The sequence below is a fragment of the Tenrec ecaudatus genome, chromosome 4, assembly GCF_050624435.1.
Source record: "Tenrec ecaudatus isolate mTenEca1 chromosome 4, mTenEca1.hap1, whole genome shotgun sequence".
NCBI lineage: Eukaryota > Metazoa > Chordata > Mammalia > Afrosoricida > Tenrecidae > Tenrec > Tenrec ecaudatus.
In genome coordinates this window covers 100141469-100162147 of record NC_134533.1, presented here as the reverse complement: position 1 = coordinate 100162147, position 20679 = coordinate 100141469, and the positions used below count along the sequence as shown (strand labels likewise).

Below are 20679 nucleotides of genomic sequence, written 5' to 3'. Positions count from 1 at the left end.
TGGAAGGACCTTGGGCCTCTACTCAAGCACTCCCTCAATGCATGAATACATTCTTCTATTCAATTGGCATTCTATGATGCTCACCCTCCCGACACAACCACTGAAGCCAAAGCGGGTGAACAAGCAAATGTAGTGAAGAACGCTGATGGTGTCCAGCTATCAAAAGAGATAGTGTCTGGGGTCTTAAAGACTTGAAGATAAACAAGTGGCCATCTAGCTCAGAAGCAACAAAGCCCACATGGAAGAACACACCAGCCTGTGTGATCACGTGGTTCCGAAGGGATCAGTCATCAGGCATTAAAGAACAAAAAGTCATATCACTGGGTACACACCTCCATGATACAATCGCCAAGGACAAACGGGTGCATAAGCAAATGTAGCAAAGAAAGCTGATGGTGCCCAGCTATCAAAAGGGATAGTATCTGGGGTCTTAAATGCTTGAAGGTAAACAAATGGCTATCTAGCTAAGAAGCAATAAAGCCCACATGGAAGAAGCACACCAGTCTGTGTGATCACGAGGTGTCGAAGGGATCAGGTATAAGGTATCATAAAAAAAAAAAATCTTACCATAGTGAATGAAGGGGAAAGTGCAGAGTGGAGACCCAAAGCCCATTTGTCGGCCACTGGAGATCCCCTCACAGAGGGGTCTAGAGGAGGAGATGAGTCCGTCAGGATGCGATGTCGCACCGCTGAAGAATACAGCTTTCCTCCAGTTCCAAATTGCCCTCCCCCCCACCCACTACCATGATCCGAATTCTACCTTGCAAATCTGGATAGAGCAGAGGTTGTACACTGGTGCAGATAGGAGCTGGAGGCACAGGGAATCCAGGGTGGATGATACCTTCAGGACCAGGGGTGTGAGGGGCAATACTGGGAGGGTAGAAGGTGAGTAGGCTAGAAATGGAGAACCGATTACAAGCATCTATGTGTGACCTCCTCCTTGGGGGACAGACAACCGAAAAGGGGGTGAAGGGAGATGTGGGACAGGGCAAGATATGACAAAATAATAATTTATAAGTTATCAAGGGCTCATGAGGGAGGAGGGAGTGGGGAAGTTGGGGAAAAAAGAGGACTTGATTCAGAGGGCTTAAGTGGAGAGCAAATGCTTTGAAAATGATTAGGGCAAAGAATGTACAGATGTGCTTTATACAATTGATGGATGTATATGTATGGATTGTGATAAGAGTTGTAGGAGTCGCTAATAAAATGTTAAAAAAAAGAAAATGATGAGGGCAATGACTGTACAGATGTGCTTTACATAATCGATGTATGTGTGGATTGTGATAAGAGTTGTATAAGCCCCTAATAAAACATTTAAGAAAAATCACCCCAGGCCTCTAAGGTTATAATTGTTTTTAACTGCATTATAGCTAAGAGCTCCTAAGACAAGTGTTCTATAATATTAAAGTATTTTTATACATTATCTAACTTGCAATTATCTGTACCAAAAAGAAATTAGGTTAATAATACCTTTATTTAATATGTGAGGAAATTTGAGGATGTTATTTTTGAAACATTTGAAGAATATTTTTGAATATCCATATGGTTGGAAACACAGGGAATCCAAGACAGATGATCCCTTCAGGACCAGGGCTGACAGTGGCGATATTGGGAGGGCGGAGGGAAGATGGGGTAGAAAGGGAAACCGATTACAAGGATCTACATATAACCTCCTCCCTGGGGGATGAACAACAGAAAAGTGGGTGAAGGGGGACATCAGACAGTGTAAGATATGACAAAAAAGGAATAATTTATAACGCCTCAGGAGGGAGGGGGTAACAGGGAGGGAGGGAAAGAAATGAGGAGCTGATATCAAGGGCTCAAGTAGAAAGCAAATGTCTTGAGAATGATGATGGCAGCAATTGTACAAATGTGCTTGAGACAATGGATGTAGGTATGGATTGTGATAAGAGTTGTATGAGCCCCCAATAAAATGATTTTAAAAAAACTAAGTAATAACAGGAAAACATATGCACACCTATGTTCTTTGAAGGACAGTTCACAATAGCAGAAAGATGGAAACAAAAGTCTATCAGCAGAACAAGGAAAGAAACTTTATACTCAAGGGAACACTACGCTGTACTAAGAAAGAATGACGAACCATGATGCGTCTCAAGACATGGTCGACCTGGGATCACTGTGTTGAGTGGAATTAACCTACTTTCCCAAGAGGAAAAATATGCGATGCGACCACTGTTAGATGGGAAACAAGATAAAGGCTTGCAAACCAAGGGGAAGTCTTTAAGTTTCCCACGCAAAGGGAGATGGCAGGAGGCTGGACAACTGACAGTATGAACTCGGGTGAAGTGGAAGACAATAATCCACCAGAGAGGGAACAGAAATTAAGGAGAGGGGAAGGGTAAACTATTCGGAGCTTTTATTGTAGTTTATGCTGTTGAATATAAAACTGATGATCTGAAATGTAAGCTCTCACCTAATTTACCATGAAAGAAATCATTATGTCTCTAAATGGTTTATTGGAGGAAAAGAGTTAATAATGAAAATGACAGAATAATTAACCTCATAAAAATTTAAGTTCTACATTGTGATTTGAATTATGGTGAGTATATTAACATTATGATTAATACTATGTGGGGACAAAGAAATCTATGAATTCAATGATTTCCAACAGGCTGAAGGTAAAATAAAAGAGGGGGAAGAGGAAAAAACATTAAATCTTTGATAGCAAGAAACAAAGTTGCATTCATTTGTCCCGAATCCACACCAGGTAAGTTACACAGCTCAGACTTAAGTTTATGTTTCCTATATAGACACTCATAGTTCTTTCAACCATAAAATTCCATATGAATTTGATAACTAAAGTATATATGCAACATACCTGCTGATTAATAACTTCTAAACGTGAGTCTTTCAAATGTGTCTTTAACCATTCTGTAGCTTGAGAAGAAGGATCGATAAGAAATGGGCATACTCGACTCTGAAAGAAAGAAATTATATTCTGTCACATGGGAATAATTTCTCCCACTTATTCATTAATTCCTGATAATTTTTTCTTTCAAGCTTTGCAGAACAAAACACCAGAAACTACATTAATAAATTGTATACCCCAAATCTACTGCCACTGAATCCAATCTGACTCATAGCAACACTACATAGGGTTTCTAAGGAAATAAATCTTTACTGGAGTAGTGTGCCTCAATTTTCTCCTATGGAATAGTTCGTATTTAGCAGTTCACTGCTTTCTCAACAACTAAGAATTAGGTAATTGAATTCAACTACTATGAAATAATCCTACATACCATGAAATGACATGGCAAATGTGTATTAACAATGTACACTAAGTGAGAACTCTAATCCCATTCTGATGTCTTTGCACCTCCTTTTTGGCTCTTAAGCTTGAACTATTGAATGAATATGATATCTATAACATAAATAAATGATAGAATGAATTATACAGTTAAGTAATCCCCTACCTCTATATATTCTTCAATTGAACACTGCAAAAATTCCTTATAAGTATTAGCTAATTATAAAAAGGTTTTCAAAATAATTAACATGTTTGTGTATATTTTGAAATAGATGGATTATTCTAAAGAAATCTGCATAGAATATCTAAAGAGGATCATCCTAGAAGAGAAAATTACATAAGTTTTATGTTAAAATTTAATGAGTTTAAACTAAATGTATTACAGAACATCCTGTACTAATTAAACTATAAAGCAGATAAACCAAAATGAAGCCAACTGCCATCGGGCTTATTCTGATGCATAACAACCCTTTAGGGCAGGGTAGAACTTTGCCTTTGAGTTTCCATGGCAATGAGCCTTTACAGGAGGAGCAGACCACCTCATTTTTCCCCAGTGGAGCAGCTGGTGGGTTCAAACCAATGACCCTGCAGTTAGCATTGTAACATTTAACTTACAGTGTCACTAAAATGCTCTGCACACAATGCTGCTTAGAAGACGAAAGAAAGATGATTTGGTGTGTGTGCATATATTAAGAATACCTTTTAAAGTCACCTCATAATAATTGCCTGCCAATACATCAGATTGACCTAACGTTTCTTAAATTTTTAATATGATTTGGAAAATGTAGTGCAATTGTGTGCTATTGGGCTAAGGTGGTAGACATAAAAATTACAGTGGACTGATGACTTAGAATTAGAGCTATCTACTAAGAACGAATATATTATATCATGGCATACCAAAGGAGAAGGGAACAGTGGGGACTAAGGTTCTACAGACAAACAGTATTTTATCACTGACACCGTATAAAACTTCCAGCACATGGAGATAACAAAAAAGCTTTACTATTAAAGGTTGTTGTTTTCCATTTTTTGACAAATAACACACGCTCATTCTGCCTCTACCTAGGATGAGATGTTCTCAGTACTCCACCCCACAAGTCACATCAGTAAAAGATCTTCCTCCTTCCTCTATTTCTGGAGGCTTCGCTGACTGCTCTGTCATAGAAATGGACTATTCTTCCCACAAAGCAAACCTGCAAGCTCACTAGCCTCTGACATGTTCCCATATTACATCTCGGTTTTAGCTCTAATTTTATGCAAGCAATCACTTTGAAAATCTAATTTTATCTAAGCACAGAAATAAATATTTTTTAAAAATTTGAGCTTACCCATGATTTCAAACCAATGATCTGTTGCAGTGAAAAAGAAGAGAAAACAGAGGTGATGTTTCAAGATATCGCATTCTGAGCACAGAAAATATGCTTAAGAACGACAGCGAGTACTTCCACGTTTGCGTTTATCATACTTTCCCTATCCAGAGAAACCTCAACAAAAGCTCTGAGCTCTTTGTCAGCTCTGTTTTCTATGATTAGATGTAGTGACAGTGTATAGTCAACTATTACGGATTCAAAAATGTTGAGCTCCTATTGATTCATCCGCCATACATTGGATAAGAACATGAAGAATGCAAAAATTAGTAACACACATTCCCCTACCTCCATGATCCCATGTCTAATAAATAAAATGACAATTCCATAATAAAAACGTACAGAAGCTGCTAGGGAAAACCATAGGTGGAGCTGAGCAAAGCATCTAAGAAGCAATTCCAGGAAAACTAAGTCATGAAAAATGAACTGAACGTAGCCAGGCAAAGAAGTTACGCAAAGACAACAGCATGATGGAGAGAGGAGTAACGGGCTTGGGAAATTTGGGAAACTGCCAGTAGTTGAGCGTCACTGGAATACAAAGGGTAGACTAAGATGAGAGATATCAAAAGGTAGAGTCAAGCACGAAGAACTTTGTTATGCCGTATATAAGGATAATGCCATTGTTACTGGAAGCTCTGGGAACTGAGATATATTAATAGGTAATGCTATAGTCAGATTAGTGTTTTAGGAATTCAACCCACCAGCAGCAGAGGAATCAGTACTGAGAGCAAGGGACCAGCAGTAGAGCAAGAATAATGTATTTATCCAAGAATAAAAAGCAAAGGCCAATATGAAGTCACAGTAATTATGAGGCTAGAACAGAAGGAATGAATATGAAATACCACACCCTTAGTTACAACTTATTCTAACACTAGTCTACCTTAGAATTGATATAAAATATGAATTATAATGAGTTTAACAAGTAACTACTGAAACAATTTTATGAATATGGCTATGTTTTGTCATAAAAATAAATCTTTTAGGACTTTATCAGTACTGAACATGAAGTAGTCCTAAGTTTATTATTAAAATTAATTCCATACACAATTTCCCCATAGTCATTAGAAAACACAATTCAGAATAAAAACATAGATATTTTCAATTAATATCATTGATTAAAAAACTAACAACTACTCAGTTAAATGTGTTCTTCCTGAAGGTTGTACTTCCAGAATAAAAAAATGAAGACTACTGGATTTGTCCTTTTTTTCATTTGGAAACATTTATTTTCTTGGATTACTAAAACAAGGTAATTATGTAACATTAGAGAAAGAATAATCAAAAAGCTATAGTTTGCTATTATTCAATGGAATTATTTACATATAAAAGAGGGCTTTAAACAGTTCATGGGGAAAAATCATTAGCTTTTCATTTTATTTTCCACAAACTGAATAAAGCCCCCTGTAAAATTCCAGATTCATAATTCTGGAATCTGGTATAAAAAAATGATGGTGAAGAATATTAAAAATAAAAGACTAAAGTAAAATTATTCTATCTACAGTCCAAACTTTTATAATAAGATACTTTCCTAACAGTCAACTGATTGCAGGGCTAATCAAAAAGAACAAATGATTCCCAAAGTGAACACAGCCAAAATACACATCTTAGGACATAAGCTTCCTCATGAGAGCCAGTGAGTGGGTAAGCTTTCTTTAAGACCATGGAACAAGGAAACAGCATGTGAACAGTGGCAGAGGTTGCATGGAGGGGAAAAAAGACACTTGTTACAAGATGCAACCTACTGAAATACGATGAACAAAAATAATAATAATTACATTTTATTTTCAGGAATTATTTTCCAAGATCGATATGAGAAATGGAAAACAGATTGATAGTAACATCAAACTGTAGTCAAAATAATTACTTGCTGGACACAGAACTTTGAATTTGGTTTTTACATTCTCTGCCAATAAGCTACTAATTCTTTCACTTTTACACCATGTAATTTGGAAAGTACTTAAGAGAAAAATCAGTTTTCCAAACTATGCAAACCATCAACTCTGACTTAAAATAAAAAATTATTTCACCTTCAGTTTATATAGTTCTATTTTGCACAACAGGATAAATATGAAAATATATCATTAATCTTCCAGAAACAGAGCCCTGGTGGTGTAGTGGTTACATCATTTGGCTGGTAACGAAAAGGATGGCGGTTTGAACGCATGAGCTGCTCAGAAAGATAAGTGACTCTGCTTGCCTACCGCACCACAGCCTTGGGCGCCTTTTGGGAAGTTCTGAGCCCAAACCAACTCAATGGCACTGTATACTTACAAACATGTAAGAAAACTATTTACTAATTCCAATTACCTTATACTCTGGAATCAGTTTCCCAAAGTGGGCAATACTGCCTCCTGGTGGCCATTAGATCAATCCAAAATAAAAATTAATAATAAAAACTCACTGCCAACATAGCACAGCATATGAGACTCACAGCACATCTTTTAGGGCAGGATAGAATGGCCTTGGTGGTTTTCTGAGATTGTAACTCTTTTCTCCCCCAAGACTGCAACTCCTATGAGAATAGAAATCCCCATCTTCCTCCCTCAGGTCAACTGGTGGTTTTGAACAGTTGACCTTGTAGTTAAAAGCCCGGTGTATAACCCACTATGCCACCAGGGCTTCTAGGAATGACTTAAGGGAGCTTGAAAAAGCAGATACCTACACTTTTTTTTATTTTTTGACAGATACCTACACTTTATCCTGGACTGCGGTTCATTGTCAGGGAAGCACTGAGTTGTTTTGTTTCTGCAAGGAGTCCGTAGGTCAAATAAGTTTGGGATCCTATGTTCTAGATGAAGGCACTATACAATTTATAAACCCACTGCTCTCAAGTCAATTCCAATCATTGGAAACATATAGCAAGGCATAGAGCCACCTAGTAAGGTTACCAAAGCTGTAATCTTGACAGGGATAGAATCTCAGGTCTTTTCTCCCAAGGAGTAGCTTGTACGTTAAAATCAATGAGTGTCTCACCACTGCACTACTAGTGCTCCTTATATCCAAGAAGTCCCCAGGAGACAAATGTCTGACTATGGAGAAGCCCAACATGCTCTTTAACAATATGTAACCTGGAACTACCTGTATACAGCTAAAAAAAAAACAACAAGCTCATTGCCAATGAATTAATTGCAACTCATGGCAATCCTATAGAGCAGTGGTTCTCAACCTTCCTAATGCCACAACCCTTTAATACAGTTCCTCATGTTGTGGTGGCCGCGAACCATACAATTATTTTCGTTGCTACTTCATAACTGTAATGTTGCTACTGTTATGAATCAGGCGACCCCTGTGTAAAGGTCGTTCGACTCCCAAAGGGGTCTCGACCCACAGGTTGCGAATCACTGCTATACACCATAGTATACCTGTCCCAGAGGGTTTCTAAGGCTGTGGTCCTTAAAGAAGCTGACTCCTACATATTTCTACCGCAGCCCAGCTGGTGGATTCGAACTCTCAGCCTTTGTGTTTAGCAACAAAGTGCTTAACCACTTTATCAACAAGGCTTTGTAATCCATGACCATGGAGTTGATTCCAACTCACAGCGACCTTTTAAGACAGAGTAGAACTTTGTCACAGAATTTCCAAACTTCAAGTCTTTATAGAAGAGATTGCTACATTTGGTGAGAGGCTGGTAGCCTAAAGTCAACTACTGCTCTTTTAGTTCCTCCTTAACTACATTCTCCCCAGCTCACAAAGAAAATGCTGCCATTGAGTCAATTCCACCCACATTCACAGTGCCACAAAGGGCAGAACAGAACTACCCCCGAGTTCCTCAAGGCAGCAAGTCTTTATGGAAGCAGGCTGCCTGCTACACCTGCTCCCCTTAAAGCAGGTGGTGGGGTTCAAAACTCTGACCTTCTGGTTAGCAGCTCAATGTGTTAGCCAGTTCACCACCACAGCTCTTCTTTCTTAGGACCCCTTGATACATTAGAATATCTTGCTACCATGAAAATAGTGCCACTTGAATTTATACTTTCATATTACGTTAAAGTTGTAGGTTCACCAACTGAATCATACATGGATTTTTCATTTGCAAAATATTTTACATATATGTAACTAAGAAATACAAAGTGAAAGCCTAAGAATTTGGAAAATAAGTCAAATTCTTTTTTAAGCTTCAAAGGCTTCTCATAGGAAACGATGAAGGTGAATTACCTGCAAGATAACAAGAGCATTTTCGATGGAAAGGTCATCTGATGGGAGGCCTTCACTTTTCCAAATTAACTGCTCACTTTCGGTGCAAAGAAATCGTCTTAGATCAAATTCTGAAACGTTAACGTTTATTAATAATAGTTATCTAAAATTATCTTGGACTTTATGAAGGAAAAGGAATACAAGCACTTGAAATATACTGAAGTAAGAGTTTTCTAAATAGTCTTGGACGAAGAACCAGACATGCCAGTGAAAAGAGGAATAGGAATTCCTCTGAAGGAACATCCCCTAACTAAGATGCTAAGGAGCCTTCAAGTCCCTCAAACTCATCATATGACATGAAATTACTAAAAATTAAACTATTGAGAAGTTTAGCAGCAGGCAAGCAATATTAAAAATAATTCATTAGTTTTAATATCATAGAATTATTTAAAAGATAAATTGTTTGAGAAATTACACCAGAAATTAAACCAACTGAAAGTAGCTCCAGTATCCTTTAACTTATAGTAAAATGTCATACAAAAAATTAAGATAAAAATGTAAATTTTTAGTATTTTAAAATTTCATATTCTTAAGTACAAACTTTCAAGGTCAGCTGATTTGGTCCACTCTTCCACACAAGTTTTCCTCAGACCCTCAGGAGCAGCAGAAAGGTATGTAATAAAGGCAGCAGCTAGCTGAGCTCTCTTGGGAAGAGTAGCTAATTCATCGGTGATCTCTGCCACCTGAAAGAGAAAACAAGCGCAGGAGAGGGTGAGAAAGCAGGAAAAAGGTGCATGTGGACATGTTCTAGTCAGGAAGAAAACCAACAACTCTCTAGCTCAGATCTGACACTAAGTTAACAGTTCCTTCTGGTCTTAGTGATACCCCTGTCTGGAATATAATCATCAAAAATATAAGAATATATAAAATACTTCAGACATTGCTTAATATTCAGAATGTATGAATCCTGATAGTTACTTAAAACAAACACGCTCAATCCTAGTGATTGTCATGAAAGCAGAATATTCCTTCTGATCACAGTTAAATGTTACAAATTATACCTAATCTTGCAAGATATGATTAAGATGATACAGAAATCATAGGCAAAAGCACAAATGAAAGAAAAACTAGGAATACTCAACAATGAAAGCTTATTGTTGTCAGCATATAAGATGAAGCAAATTGAGTAAAGCTATCGAAGTGCATGAGAAGGGACAGAATGAATCACCGGAGATGGACAGGGAAGAGTTTACATGCCAAACAAAGAAGCTTCTATGAGAAATCCTCAAAAAGATTGTGGAAATGCGTATTATGAAAAAAAAATGTGCAAGGATTTTTATTTTTGCCTCCAAATACTCAAACTGATTTGATATGACCCATCTGAATAAGATCTGGTTTGAAGTACTAGAAGAATAAGACAAGAGACTGAAAAGAGTTCCTCTCAGAAAACATGATTCTACTCAAATTGAAGCCAAACGATGGGAGGAGAGATGCCAAGCCACATGAAGAGGGCCTAGAAGCCGGAGCTCTATAGAGGCAAAGAATTTCCTTTAAAGATGACACGGACAGAAAGACTTCCACTGGGGACATCACACGGAAATGAGACTTGGATGCTGCCATATTATGAGAAAATATATTTTGGTTTGTTAAAGCCAATAAATAAATAAATAAATAATTTGAAAATTGAAGCAAGAACAAACATCAAACATATGGTGAAACTTGGATGAAATCATCGATGCTTTACCAACAAAAGTTTATGGGGACAATGTCCCCAGAGAAATCAGCAGTTTACAAATGGATAGATAATTCATTTGAAGAGTAAGCTCACAGCAGTAGATCACCCACATCAATTTTCAAGGAAAAACTTAATTTTATTCATGCCCTAATTCAAAGAGGATGACAACAGCCGGATGACTTTCACCAGCCGGTAAAAGTGGGCACCTCAAAGCAACAGTGTGCCCGTGAAAAGAAAGCTCGTTGCACCAGCTTTTTGAATGCTCAAAGCATTTTGCTTGTTGATTTTCTGGAGGAGCAGAGAATGATAACATCCGTCTATTATGAGAGTGTTTTGAGAAAGTTCGCCAAAGCTTAGCAGAAAGCCTGCCTGGGAAAGTTCCTTCCACCAGAGTCCTCCTGCAGTGTAACAAGGCTCCTGCTCATTCCTCTCACAGAGGATGGGAAACTTTGGGGGAAATTTCTATTGACAATCATCACATGTCCACCTTACAGTCCTGATTTCATTGCATCTATCTTCTACATGTTTCTTAATCTTAAAACATCTTTAAAGAGTCCCTTTTTTCCCTTCAGTTAAAAATATAAAAAAGACTACATTGACATGGCTAAATTCTCAGGAACCTCAGTTCTTTAGGGAAGAACTAAATGACTGGTATCATTAGTTACAAGAATAACTTGGCCTTCATGGAGTGTAGGTTGAGAAATGAAATTTGTATTTTTACATTTTCTATCTTGAACGTCTACTTTTCTCGAAACGTCATGAAGCCCCCTCCTGTTTGAAGCGGATACAATGAGCAACTGAAGTGTTTAAGCAGCACGGTTAAGTGCTGTAATGTAGGCGATTAAAGAGAAGCTGATGAATGAAAGATAAACCAATTAAAGAAAGAGATAAGAGGGAAACCAGTTATAAGTACCCAATGGAAGGAATTCAATGATTGGCATTAAGAACAGAAGATAAATGGAACCACAATAAGGGAAACAATGAGAACATTCACATTGTTAAGAATGTATTCAATGTAACTGGGCAGCACTGGCTACACTCAACTGAATGGAAACCTAAATTGCTGTGTAAACCTTACCTAAAACACACAAAATATTATTTTTTTAAATATGATACAGATGAGAGGTATTTACATATGGATATGAGAATAAACACAAAAGAGTATAGAAATACTCTATATTTTCATTTTTTGATTCCTATACCAAGGATATCTTAAATGAGACACAGGAAATAAAGATTTGGGTTGAGTACAAGAAATTTAATTGAAATATATTAAGTTTGAGTTCCTGAAAAAGAACAGTACAAGCAACTCAAGTTTGCTTGGGGATATGATCTGAAAAATTAGCTGTGCAGAATTCTAGCAATGGTCATGATGATGGCATGCAGGCTATTCGTAAGAAGAGGCGTAACGGTCGGAAGCAGTTGCCAGAGGGAAAGGAAATCCTGAGGGCAATGAACACTTTCTGGGTAAGCAGACGAGGAAGCTGTCGTGAGGGAAGAAATTTAACATGTGAAAGAAACGTAGGGACTGGAAAGAAGAGCTCCAATATTTCAGATTGGATGTAATACAATATATATGAGGGGGCACCCCCACCAAAAGGCATTTTTTTATTCAAAGCTATGTTTGTTTGTTTTTATAAAACAACCTTATCACCTTAAAAGTACTCCCCAATACTCTTAATACATATGTCAAATCTATGGTTCCATTCTTGGAAACATTTTTCAAACTCGTGTTTCGATGGTTTCCTCATTTTTTCTTCACCTCTTCTATCTCATCAAATCGCTGTCTTTTCATGTCCCTCTTCATTCTTGGAAGCAAAAAGACGTTGCACAGAGTGAGGTGAAGTAAGGCGTGTGGAATAAGAGAGGCATGCTTTTTTTTTTTTTTTTTTGCCCCAAACTGGCTGAGATGGCTGCCTGAGCAGGTGCATTGTTGTGGTGGCAAAACCAGTCCCCTGTCTGCCACAAATCAGGTCTTTTATTGTCCCACACTGTTATGCAATCTTTTCAGAACCTCTAAATAGAAAGCTTGATTAATAGTCTGACCTGGTGAAACGAAGTTCAAATCCTCCTCACATCAAAAAAACAAATGAGCGTTGTCTTGACCTTTGATTTCACTTAAGCATTTTTTTGGATGAGGTGACAATGGCCTCTTCCTTTGACTGATGTTTGCTTTCAGGGTCATAAGAATAGCACCATGTCTCTTCACCAGGAATGACCCTGGAAAAAAAAGTCTGGCTCGCTTCAGAGCCGTTCTTTCAAAGCCCAGCATGTTTCCAAACAAGGCTCTTTTTCCAGGCCAGTCAGTACCCAAGGCACAAACTTCAGTGACCCTTCTCATAAAAGTCAATGAACTGAGCTCCAAGATAGTCCAGAAAACTTCCCCACATCTTCAGTGGTCTGTCATTGTTCTTCAAGGACAAGTGCACAAATTTTGTCGACATTTCGTCCATTTGGGAAATTGATGGACATCCAGAACAAGGTCTGTCATCAATTGACATTTCACCTTTTTTGAAATGAGAAAACTACACATACATTTGAGTTTTTCCCCTAGCGCCAACCTTGTAAACTGTGTTCAACATCACAACAGTTTCTGAAGCATTTTTCCCATGCAGGAAACAAAATTTCAAAGTCACACGCTATTCTCTGAAATTGGCCATCACAAAAAATGAGGTTCTAGCAAAACTACTTTTATGAAAAAAATTACTGTGACCAGAGCGAATCTTTCCAGGTGACACCACTGGGTGTACTAACTCAGACACTTGCTTGATGCTCGGCGAATGGGAAACACGTAGTACAAAGGCTCTGGCCAGTGGAGCTTTTGCCCATTTGTGGGGGGTGGGGAGGGGGCGGGGGAGATCACCACGGATATGGCTCTATCAAATCCTAAGATTACTATCCTAAAAGTTAAAAAAGGCAAAATATAACTAAATCACTAGGGAGCAGTGAATTTTCTCTAAATACAATTTTGTCCTTGACCTTCCCTAAAATAACTAAGAGAAAATGAGAAAGTGATCGATTGCCTTGCCATACATGCTGTTACAAAAATATATTACTTACAAAATTTCTGTTACAGCTATTTATATCTTGATAATTTCTCCTAAGCCAGTTAAAACTTAGAGAATATTTTCTCTAATTCTCTTTTTTCCCTCCACATTACAGGTTTTCTGTGTTTTAAGTACTCTTTCATGACTTTTGAAACAAACCTGTGCATTCCATCTCTTATGTTCTCTATCAAGTTGATTAATTAGGACTTCGGCAGCTTTTATTGTTTCTTGTGCTTTGCTTACTTCAGATTCAAGTTTGGCAGCTTCTGAAGTCCTGCTCTGGAATCTATGAAAACATTACAATGTGATTAAAAACAATAAAGTTTTAAGAAAGATATAATGATATTAGCCTTAAGTAGTAAAGCAAGGTTTTATGTGAGACTTTAATCAGTAGGATAATAGTATTTGTGTACAATGTATTTTCAATATAACACACTTATTTCTTTTTTGTTTGTTTTTGTTTGTTTTTGTTTTAAACATTTTATTAGGGGCTCATACAACTCTTATCACAGTCCATACATATACATACATCAATTGTATAAAGCACATATGTACATTCTTTGCCCTAATCATTTTCTTTTCTTTCTTTATTTTCCCTTTTCTTTTTTTGCATTTTATTAGGGACACATACACCTCTTATCACAATCCATACATATACATACATCAATTGTATAAAGCACATCCATACATTCCCTGCCCCAATCATTCTCAAAGCATTTGCTCTCCACGTAAGCCCTTTGCATCAGGTCCTCTTTTTTTTTTTCCCTCCCTCCCCGCACCCCCCTCTCTCATGTGCCCTTTGTAATTTATACATCGTTATTTTGTCATATCGTGCTCTATCCGGAGTCTCCCTTCCCCCCCTTCTCTGCCGTCCCTCTCCCAGGGAGGAGGTCACATGTGGATCCCTGTAATCAGTCCCCCCTTTCCAACCCACTCACCCTACACTCTCCCAGCATCGCCCCTCACACCCTTGGTCCTGAAGGTATCATCCACCCTGAATTCCCTGTGTCTCCAGTCCCCATATGTACCAGTGTACAACCTCTGCCCTATCCAGCCCTGCAAGGTAGAATTCGGATCATGGTAGTTGGGGGGAGGAAGCATCCAGGATCTGGGGGAAAGCTGTGCTCTTCGTCGGTACTACCTTGCACCCTGACTGACCCATCTCCTCTCCTAAACCCCTCTATGAGGGGATCTCAAGTGGCCGACACTTGGGCCTTGGGTCTCCACTCTGCACTTCCCCCTTCTTTCAATGTGGTATATATATATATATATATATATATATATATATATATATATATATATATATATACACATATACACACACACACGCATATTCTTTTTTTTTTTTTTGCATGATGCCTTATACCTGGTCCCTTTGGCACCTCGTGATCGCACTGGCTGGTGTGCTTCTTCCATGTGGGCTTATTTGCTTCTGAGCTAGATGGCCGCTTGTTTATCTTCAAGCCTTTAAGACCCCAGACACTATCTCTTTTGATAGCCGGAACACACTTATTTCAAATGCATGTTTAAAATACTACATTCACTAGCCCCCAAAACTTAACAGTATGACATTCAAGCACCTCTCCTAATAGTGACATAGCATACATTTCTAGTTGTATTTAATTCTATTCCAGCACATAGTCCCAAGTAGATAATATGTCAATATCTGAGTATTTTATATTTCCAGAAAATACCTTATCATTTACCTACTGTGCCCTTTTCTACACCTACGATATCTTCCAGACATTTTCCCTATTCAATCTTCACCCCTCACTTTAACTCCCTCAACTATCTCTCTATAAAAACTATAAATTAACATTTAAAATCCATCTCAAATATATAGCCATTTTATACAGTCTCTCCCTATGCCTACTTGACAGTTTGTTTATTATTATTGTTTTAAAATTACTTTTATTTGACAAATAATTGTTGATTTTTAATCATTTTATTAAGTATAACAGTACTGTCATGTATTATTAAGGTGCTACATAAAGTAGCAGAAAACCAAACAAATCTGTCTGGAAAGACGTTCAGCCAGAATGCTCCTTAAAGGTGAGAATGACTAGACTTCATTAAGTATTTTAGACACGTGATCAGAAGAGACCCATCCCTGGAAAAAGGCATCATACTCGGAGGAGTGGAAAGGGAGGTAAAAAGATCAAGGGCCGCAACAGGTCGGACTGGCACAGTGGCTGCAACCATGGACTCAGGCAGAAGAACAACTGAGGACGAGGCGGGGCGGGGTTTCGTTTTCTCATACGTGTGGTCGCTAGAAGTCCAAACAGATTCAATGGCACCGACACCACCACCACTGTACACCATTATTTATTCCTCCAACAAGTACCTTTTAAGTATCAACCCTTGTGCCAAACATATCTAAAAATGGTACGCCACTTAATTCTCAGGAAGACAGTTGGAAATAAGCATTATCATCCTTACTTGGCAGACATACAAAATTAGACCCTATTTGCTGTTCATTGGTGCTGTCAAGACACGTGTGTCCAACGCACAGCCACCACGTGCGCAACAGAAGAAAAAGACATGGTCCAGTCCTGTGTTTGAGTCAAGTGTTACATGCACCGTTTTTTGCTGTCTACTTCCCGAGCATCATGGTCTTCTCAAAGTTCCAGTCCCACCTAGTAACAGGCTCAAAGCACGCGAGGTAATCTTCGTGTCCTTGTATCAAAGCATTCTGGCTGAACTTCTTCCAGAGACTCATTCACTCTTCTGGCAAGCCCTGGTACATTCAGTATTCTTGACCTAATTATGGTAATCTATTGACATATGGATTCCTCATTATGAATATCATCTGTATCATATCTATCAAAATTCAGAGGCAGCCATTCTTCTTTGGTCTTCCCTATTCACTGTCCAGCTTTTTCATACATGTGAAGAGATTAAAACAACCATGGCTTAGTCATGCATATCTTAGTCCTCAAAGTGACATCTTTGCAGTAGTTTGTCAAATGCAATAATCCTTTGGCTTCTTTTGTTTTTAAAAATGAATAGTTTTATGGGTATACAACTCACATATCATACTATTCTACAGTTCATTGATCTTAACAAGAGATGAACAACCATGCCACACTCCATTTTAGAGCACTTTCTTTGTTCTTGTACTCATCGTGATTAGCTCTACATCTCCCAGCAACCTCCCTGCCAGACCACAAGGAACCATAATCCAGTCACTGTCTCCAGAGGTTAACCTAACCTACACGTCATATACAGAAAAATATTCTGAAAAAAACGATTAACAATAACAAAATAAAACAGAGAAAGACCTCAATTGAAAGGAAAGCAGAAAATATTAAAAACTAGAACAAATTTAAAATGGGTCAAAAAAGGCGATAAAATGCTAAAGTGTTCAATTTTAACCCAACTGCCTCTGTAATAGTCCTCTTTCTTTCCAATGCATTGCATATGACAGCAAGATTACTAGCATGGTGGGAAAGCAGAAGACTATTCAGGTGCTGCCATAGTGCTAAGATTACCTCAATCCAACACATACCCCTACACCTAAGGAGTATCCGTGATACGGAGAGCTTACTAGAAATTCACGGCAACAGGGAGGGAGGCAGATACATGGCAGTTACGGCTCCACTGGTGCAAGTGGGGAGGAGGAACCTTCCATCAGGGAAAAATGCTTCAGAACACTTGCGTTGGGCCCAAGGGGAGAGCATGACTAGAATTATGTTCCTAATTGTAGGCTTTTCACCTAGTTTCTATCTAGTGCTTGGTGACCAATCCATGCACTATGGGCAAGTGGGACTTTAGACCCTGTTCTTTCAAGGCACACATGCTTTGTAGGCCACAGCAGAAGGACGTGCTTCGGGAAGCTCCGTGAGTGAGGTTCGCAAGCTCACCTGGAACCCTTGGACTGAAGACTCCTTCAGTTTCTTAACTGTTATTTCCATGAATATTGATTGCGGATCCAAGTGAAATGAAATCCTTCACAGCACCAATATTTCTCCAATGATCCTGAAGTTGCCCACTGGTCCAGTTAACGAGGATTTTTTCATTTTCTTTGTGTTAATTCCCTAGAGAATTTCTTTATGTTAATTCCCTACTGAAGGCTGTTGCCTTTGCTCTTCAACAGTAAGTCCTTTAAGTCCTCCATCAAACAAAGCTGTGTCAGCTCCCTACCACGGGTGGTTAAGGTGTATTCCTGCAATCCTGATGCTCCAGGCCTGTGTTCCCCTTCACACAGTCTGCCACCTTGGATCAGTTACTCGGTTTAGAGTAAGTATGGGGCGAGGACACAGCCCTGAGCGCACCTTTCCTCATTTCCAACTATGTATCACCCATTTGTTCAGTTCAAACTCTCCCGCTGCTCCATGTATAGGCTCTGCATGAGCACAAGGTATTCTGGAATTCTTTCTTCACAAGGTAATCCACAATTTCTTATCATCCATCCATAAGAATGAAATACACTTAAATGTACTTATGCGATTTCTGCTGTTAGCCAAGATACATTTGAGATCAGCAATGATATTGTTCCATGGCCTCTACTGAGTCTGGCTTGAATTATGACAAGCCTGTCGATGTCCTGCTGAAATGTTTTTAATTATCTTCAGTAAAACTTTAATCCCCAATATTACATTGCTATCCAGTTGATAACAAATCAAGTTTGAAAGCAAACTGATTTCAAAACTCAAAACTATTGCCATCAACTAACCCTTACAGTGAACCTTTTGGACGTGGGTTCCGAAGACGGTACCTCTTTTCAGGAGGAGAGAGCCTCATTTGCCTCCTGTGGAGCAGGCTGCTGGCTTTAAACACTGATGTTGTGGTCAGACGCTCAATTCGTAACCCACGACACCACCACGGTTCTAGAGGCTACACATCTCAATGGAGCAGACAGCCTACAGAGTGGCTCACTGGTCTGCACGGTCAGCACTGCCGAGAACAGGCCACCATTTGCTGGGCAGAGCCACCAGAGCTCCTTTCAGAGGAGGTGTGGACAGGTATATGGAGGGACAGCAATACAGCTCTATGTACTGTGCACAGTAGGTCTTACTGCCTCTCAATTCCCCAAATGCAAGCCTCCACACCTGTGCTAACACAGCAGCTACGAGGCACATGTCCTTATTTAAATCAAACAGAATCACACCTCCCCTGTCATGGAGGCCAAATTTCAAGTATTGGTATCCAGATATGGCTACTGGTTACCACATTGGATCATATATAGCATAAGATATCTCCATCATTGTGCAGTTTTGTTTGAAAGCAGTGGAAAGTTTGTAACTTGGAAAGATAAACCACATGGACATTCGCTTCAACACTGCCTAGCAGTTTTGTGCGTAGTTTGGCAGCAATGATGTGCTGTCTGTAATCAACAATGGTATATTTCTGAGTAAGTTGCGTGTTATAAATGGCCAAAAACCCTATGTCAAAGTAATTTAAAAATTGATAGATAATGTTCATTTTTAAATTCCCTTATTCATTAGTTTATAAGAAAATAAGTCTATAACAACTTGAAGTAAATTGATTCTTAATTAAGGATCATAATAAGAAATAGCATGTTGGCCAGCATTAATTAATTACTGACAATAGTTCTAAAACAGGCCATCTCATTGTATGAACTAAGATTGAATGCTCATATTAAAGGGGTTTTTCCCAAAAAATATTGGTAGTATATAATAATTAAAATCAAAAGCTTTAAAAGGTTAGATAAATTTAGTATCTAATGGTCACTTAGTAATTTCTAATATTTATAAAATTGTCTTTTATCTCTTGCTTCCTACTCTAAAAAACCTCTATTAAAAACCTATAATTTCTAAAGGCTTGAAGGTAAACAAGGGACCACCTAGCTGGGAAGCAACAAAGCCCACATGGACGAAGCACAACAGCCTGTGCGACCACAAGGTGTTGAAGGGATCAGGCATCAGGCATCAAAGAACAAAAAATATCAGTGGGCACCCACCTTCCTGATAAGATCACTGAAGACAAAGCAGGAGCATAAGCAAATGCGGTGAAGAAAGCTGATGGTGCCCAGCTATCAAAAGATAAAGTATCTGGGGTCTTAAAAGCTTGAAGGTAAACAAGTGGCCATCTAGCTCAGAAGCAACAAAGCCCACATGGAAGAAGCACACCAGCTTGTGTGATCAACAGGTATCGTAGAGATCAGGTATCAGGCATCAAAGAACAAAAAATCATATCATTGTGAAGTCAGGGGATTATTGATTGGGGACCCAAAACCCATCTGTTGGCAACTGGACATCCCTTACAGAAGGGTAACAGGGAGGAGATGAGCCAGTCAGGGTGCAGTGTAGCAATGATGAAACATACAACTTTCCTCTAGTTCCTAAATGCTTCCTCCCCGCCACTATCATGATCCCAATTCTACCTTACAAATCTGGCTAGACCAGAGGATGTACACTGGTACAGATAGGAACCAGAAACACAGGAATCCAGGACAGATGATCCCTTTAGGACCAGTGGTGAAAGTGGCGATACCAGGTGGGTGGAGGGAAGGTGGAATAGAAAGGGGGAGTCAATTATAAGGATCTACATATTACGTCCTCCCTGGGTGATTGACAACAGAGAAGTGGGTGAAGAGAGATATCAGACAGTATAAGATATGGCAAAATAATAATTTATAAATTATCAAGGGTACATGAGGGAGAGGGGAGATGGGAGGAGGGTAAAAAATGAGGAGCTTATACCAGGGCTCAAGTAGAAAGCAAATGTTTTGAGAATGATGATGGCAACAAATGTGCTTGACATACAATGGATGGATGGATGGATTGTGATATGAGTTGTGGAGGCCCCAATAAAATGATTTTTTTAAATCTATAATATCAGTAAGAGATAAAACAATTTCACTGAAGATGAAAGGGTTTTGCACCTGCTAACATAACTTCAGCAGCTCTTCCATAATATCCTTTGATTATTTTAAATAATGATCCTTATTTTACATATCAAGCAATTTTAATTTTTCTTGTAATGTTAGGACGTTTTTTTATTCATGGATGCACTGTCAAAATTGTGAGTGACATTGTATGAGTCTCATGGTAATATTCAAGGCTTATAGTAATCTGTATACCGCAATATTTTACACTAAGGACACTGGAAAACACTCAAGAACTATGAGATCTTTTATACTGCAATAAGCAATTTATGGGAGCAAGG

General features: G+C 38.6%; 1 protein-coding gene across 1 annotated transcript in view; it reads right to left on the bottom strand.

Annotated features, from left to right (window-relative positions):
* Nucleotides 1–20679, bottom strand: part of DYNC2H1 (dynein cytoplasmic 2 heavy chain 1) — a 349851-nt gene that overhangs the window by 189915 nt on the left and 139257 nt on the right. Inside the window, exons 61-65 of the mRNA XM_075546528.1 lie at nt 13708–13834; nt 9368–9509; nt 8788–8897; nt 4597–4617; nt 2840–2938 (exon numbers count right to left, since the gene is read on the bottom strand). Of these exons, the coding sequence (XP_075402643.1) occupies nt 2840–2938; nt 4597–4617; nt 8788–8897; nt 9368–9509; nt 13708–13834 (499 nt within the window). The remainder of the gene's footprint in view (nt 1–2839; nt 2939–4596; nt 4618–8787; nt 8898–9367; nt 9510–13707; nt 13835–20679) is intronic.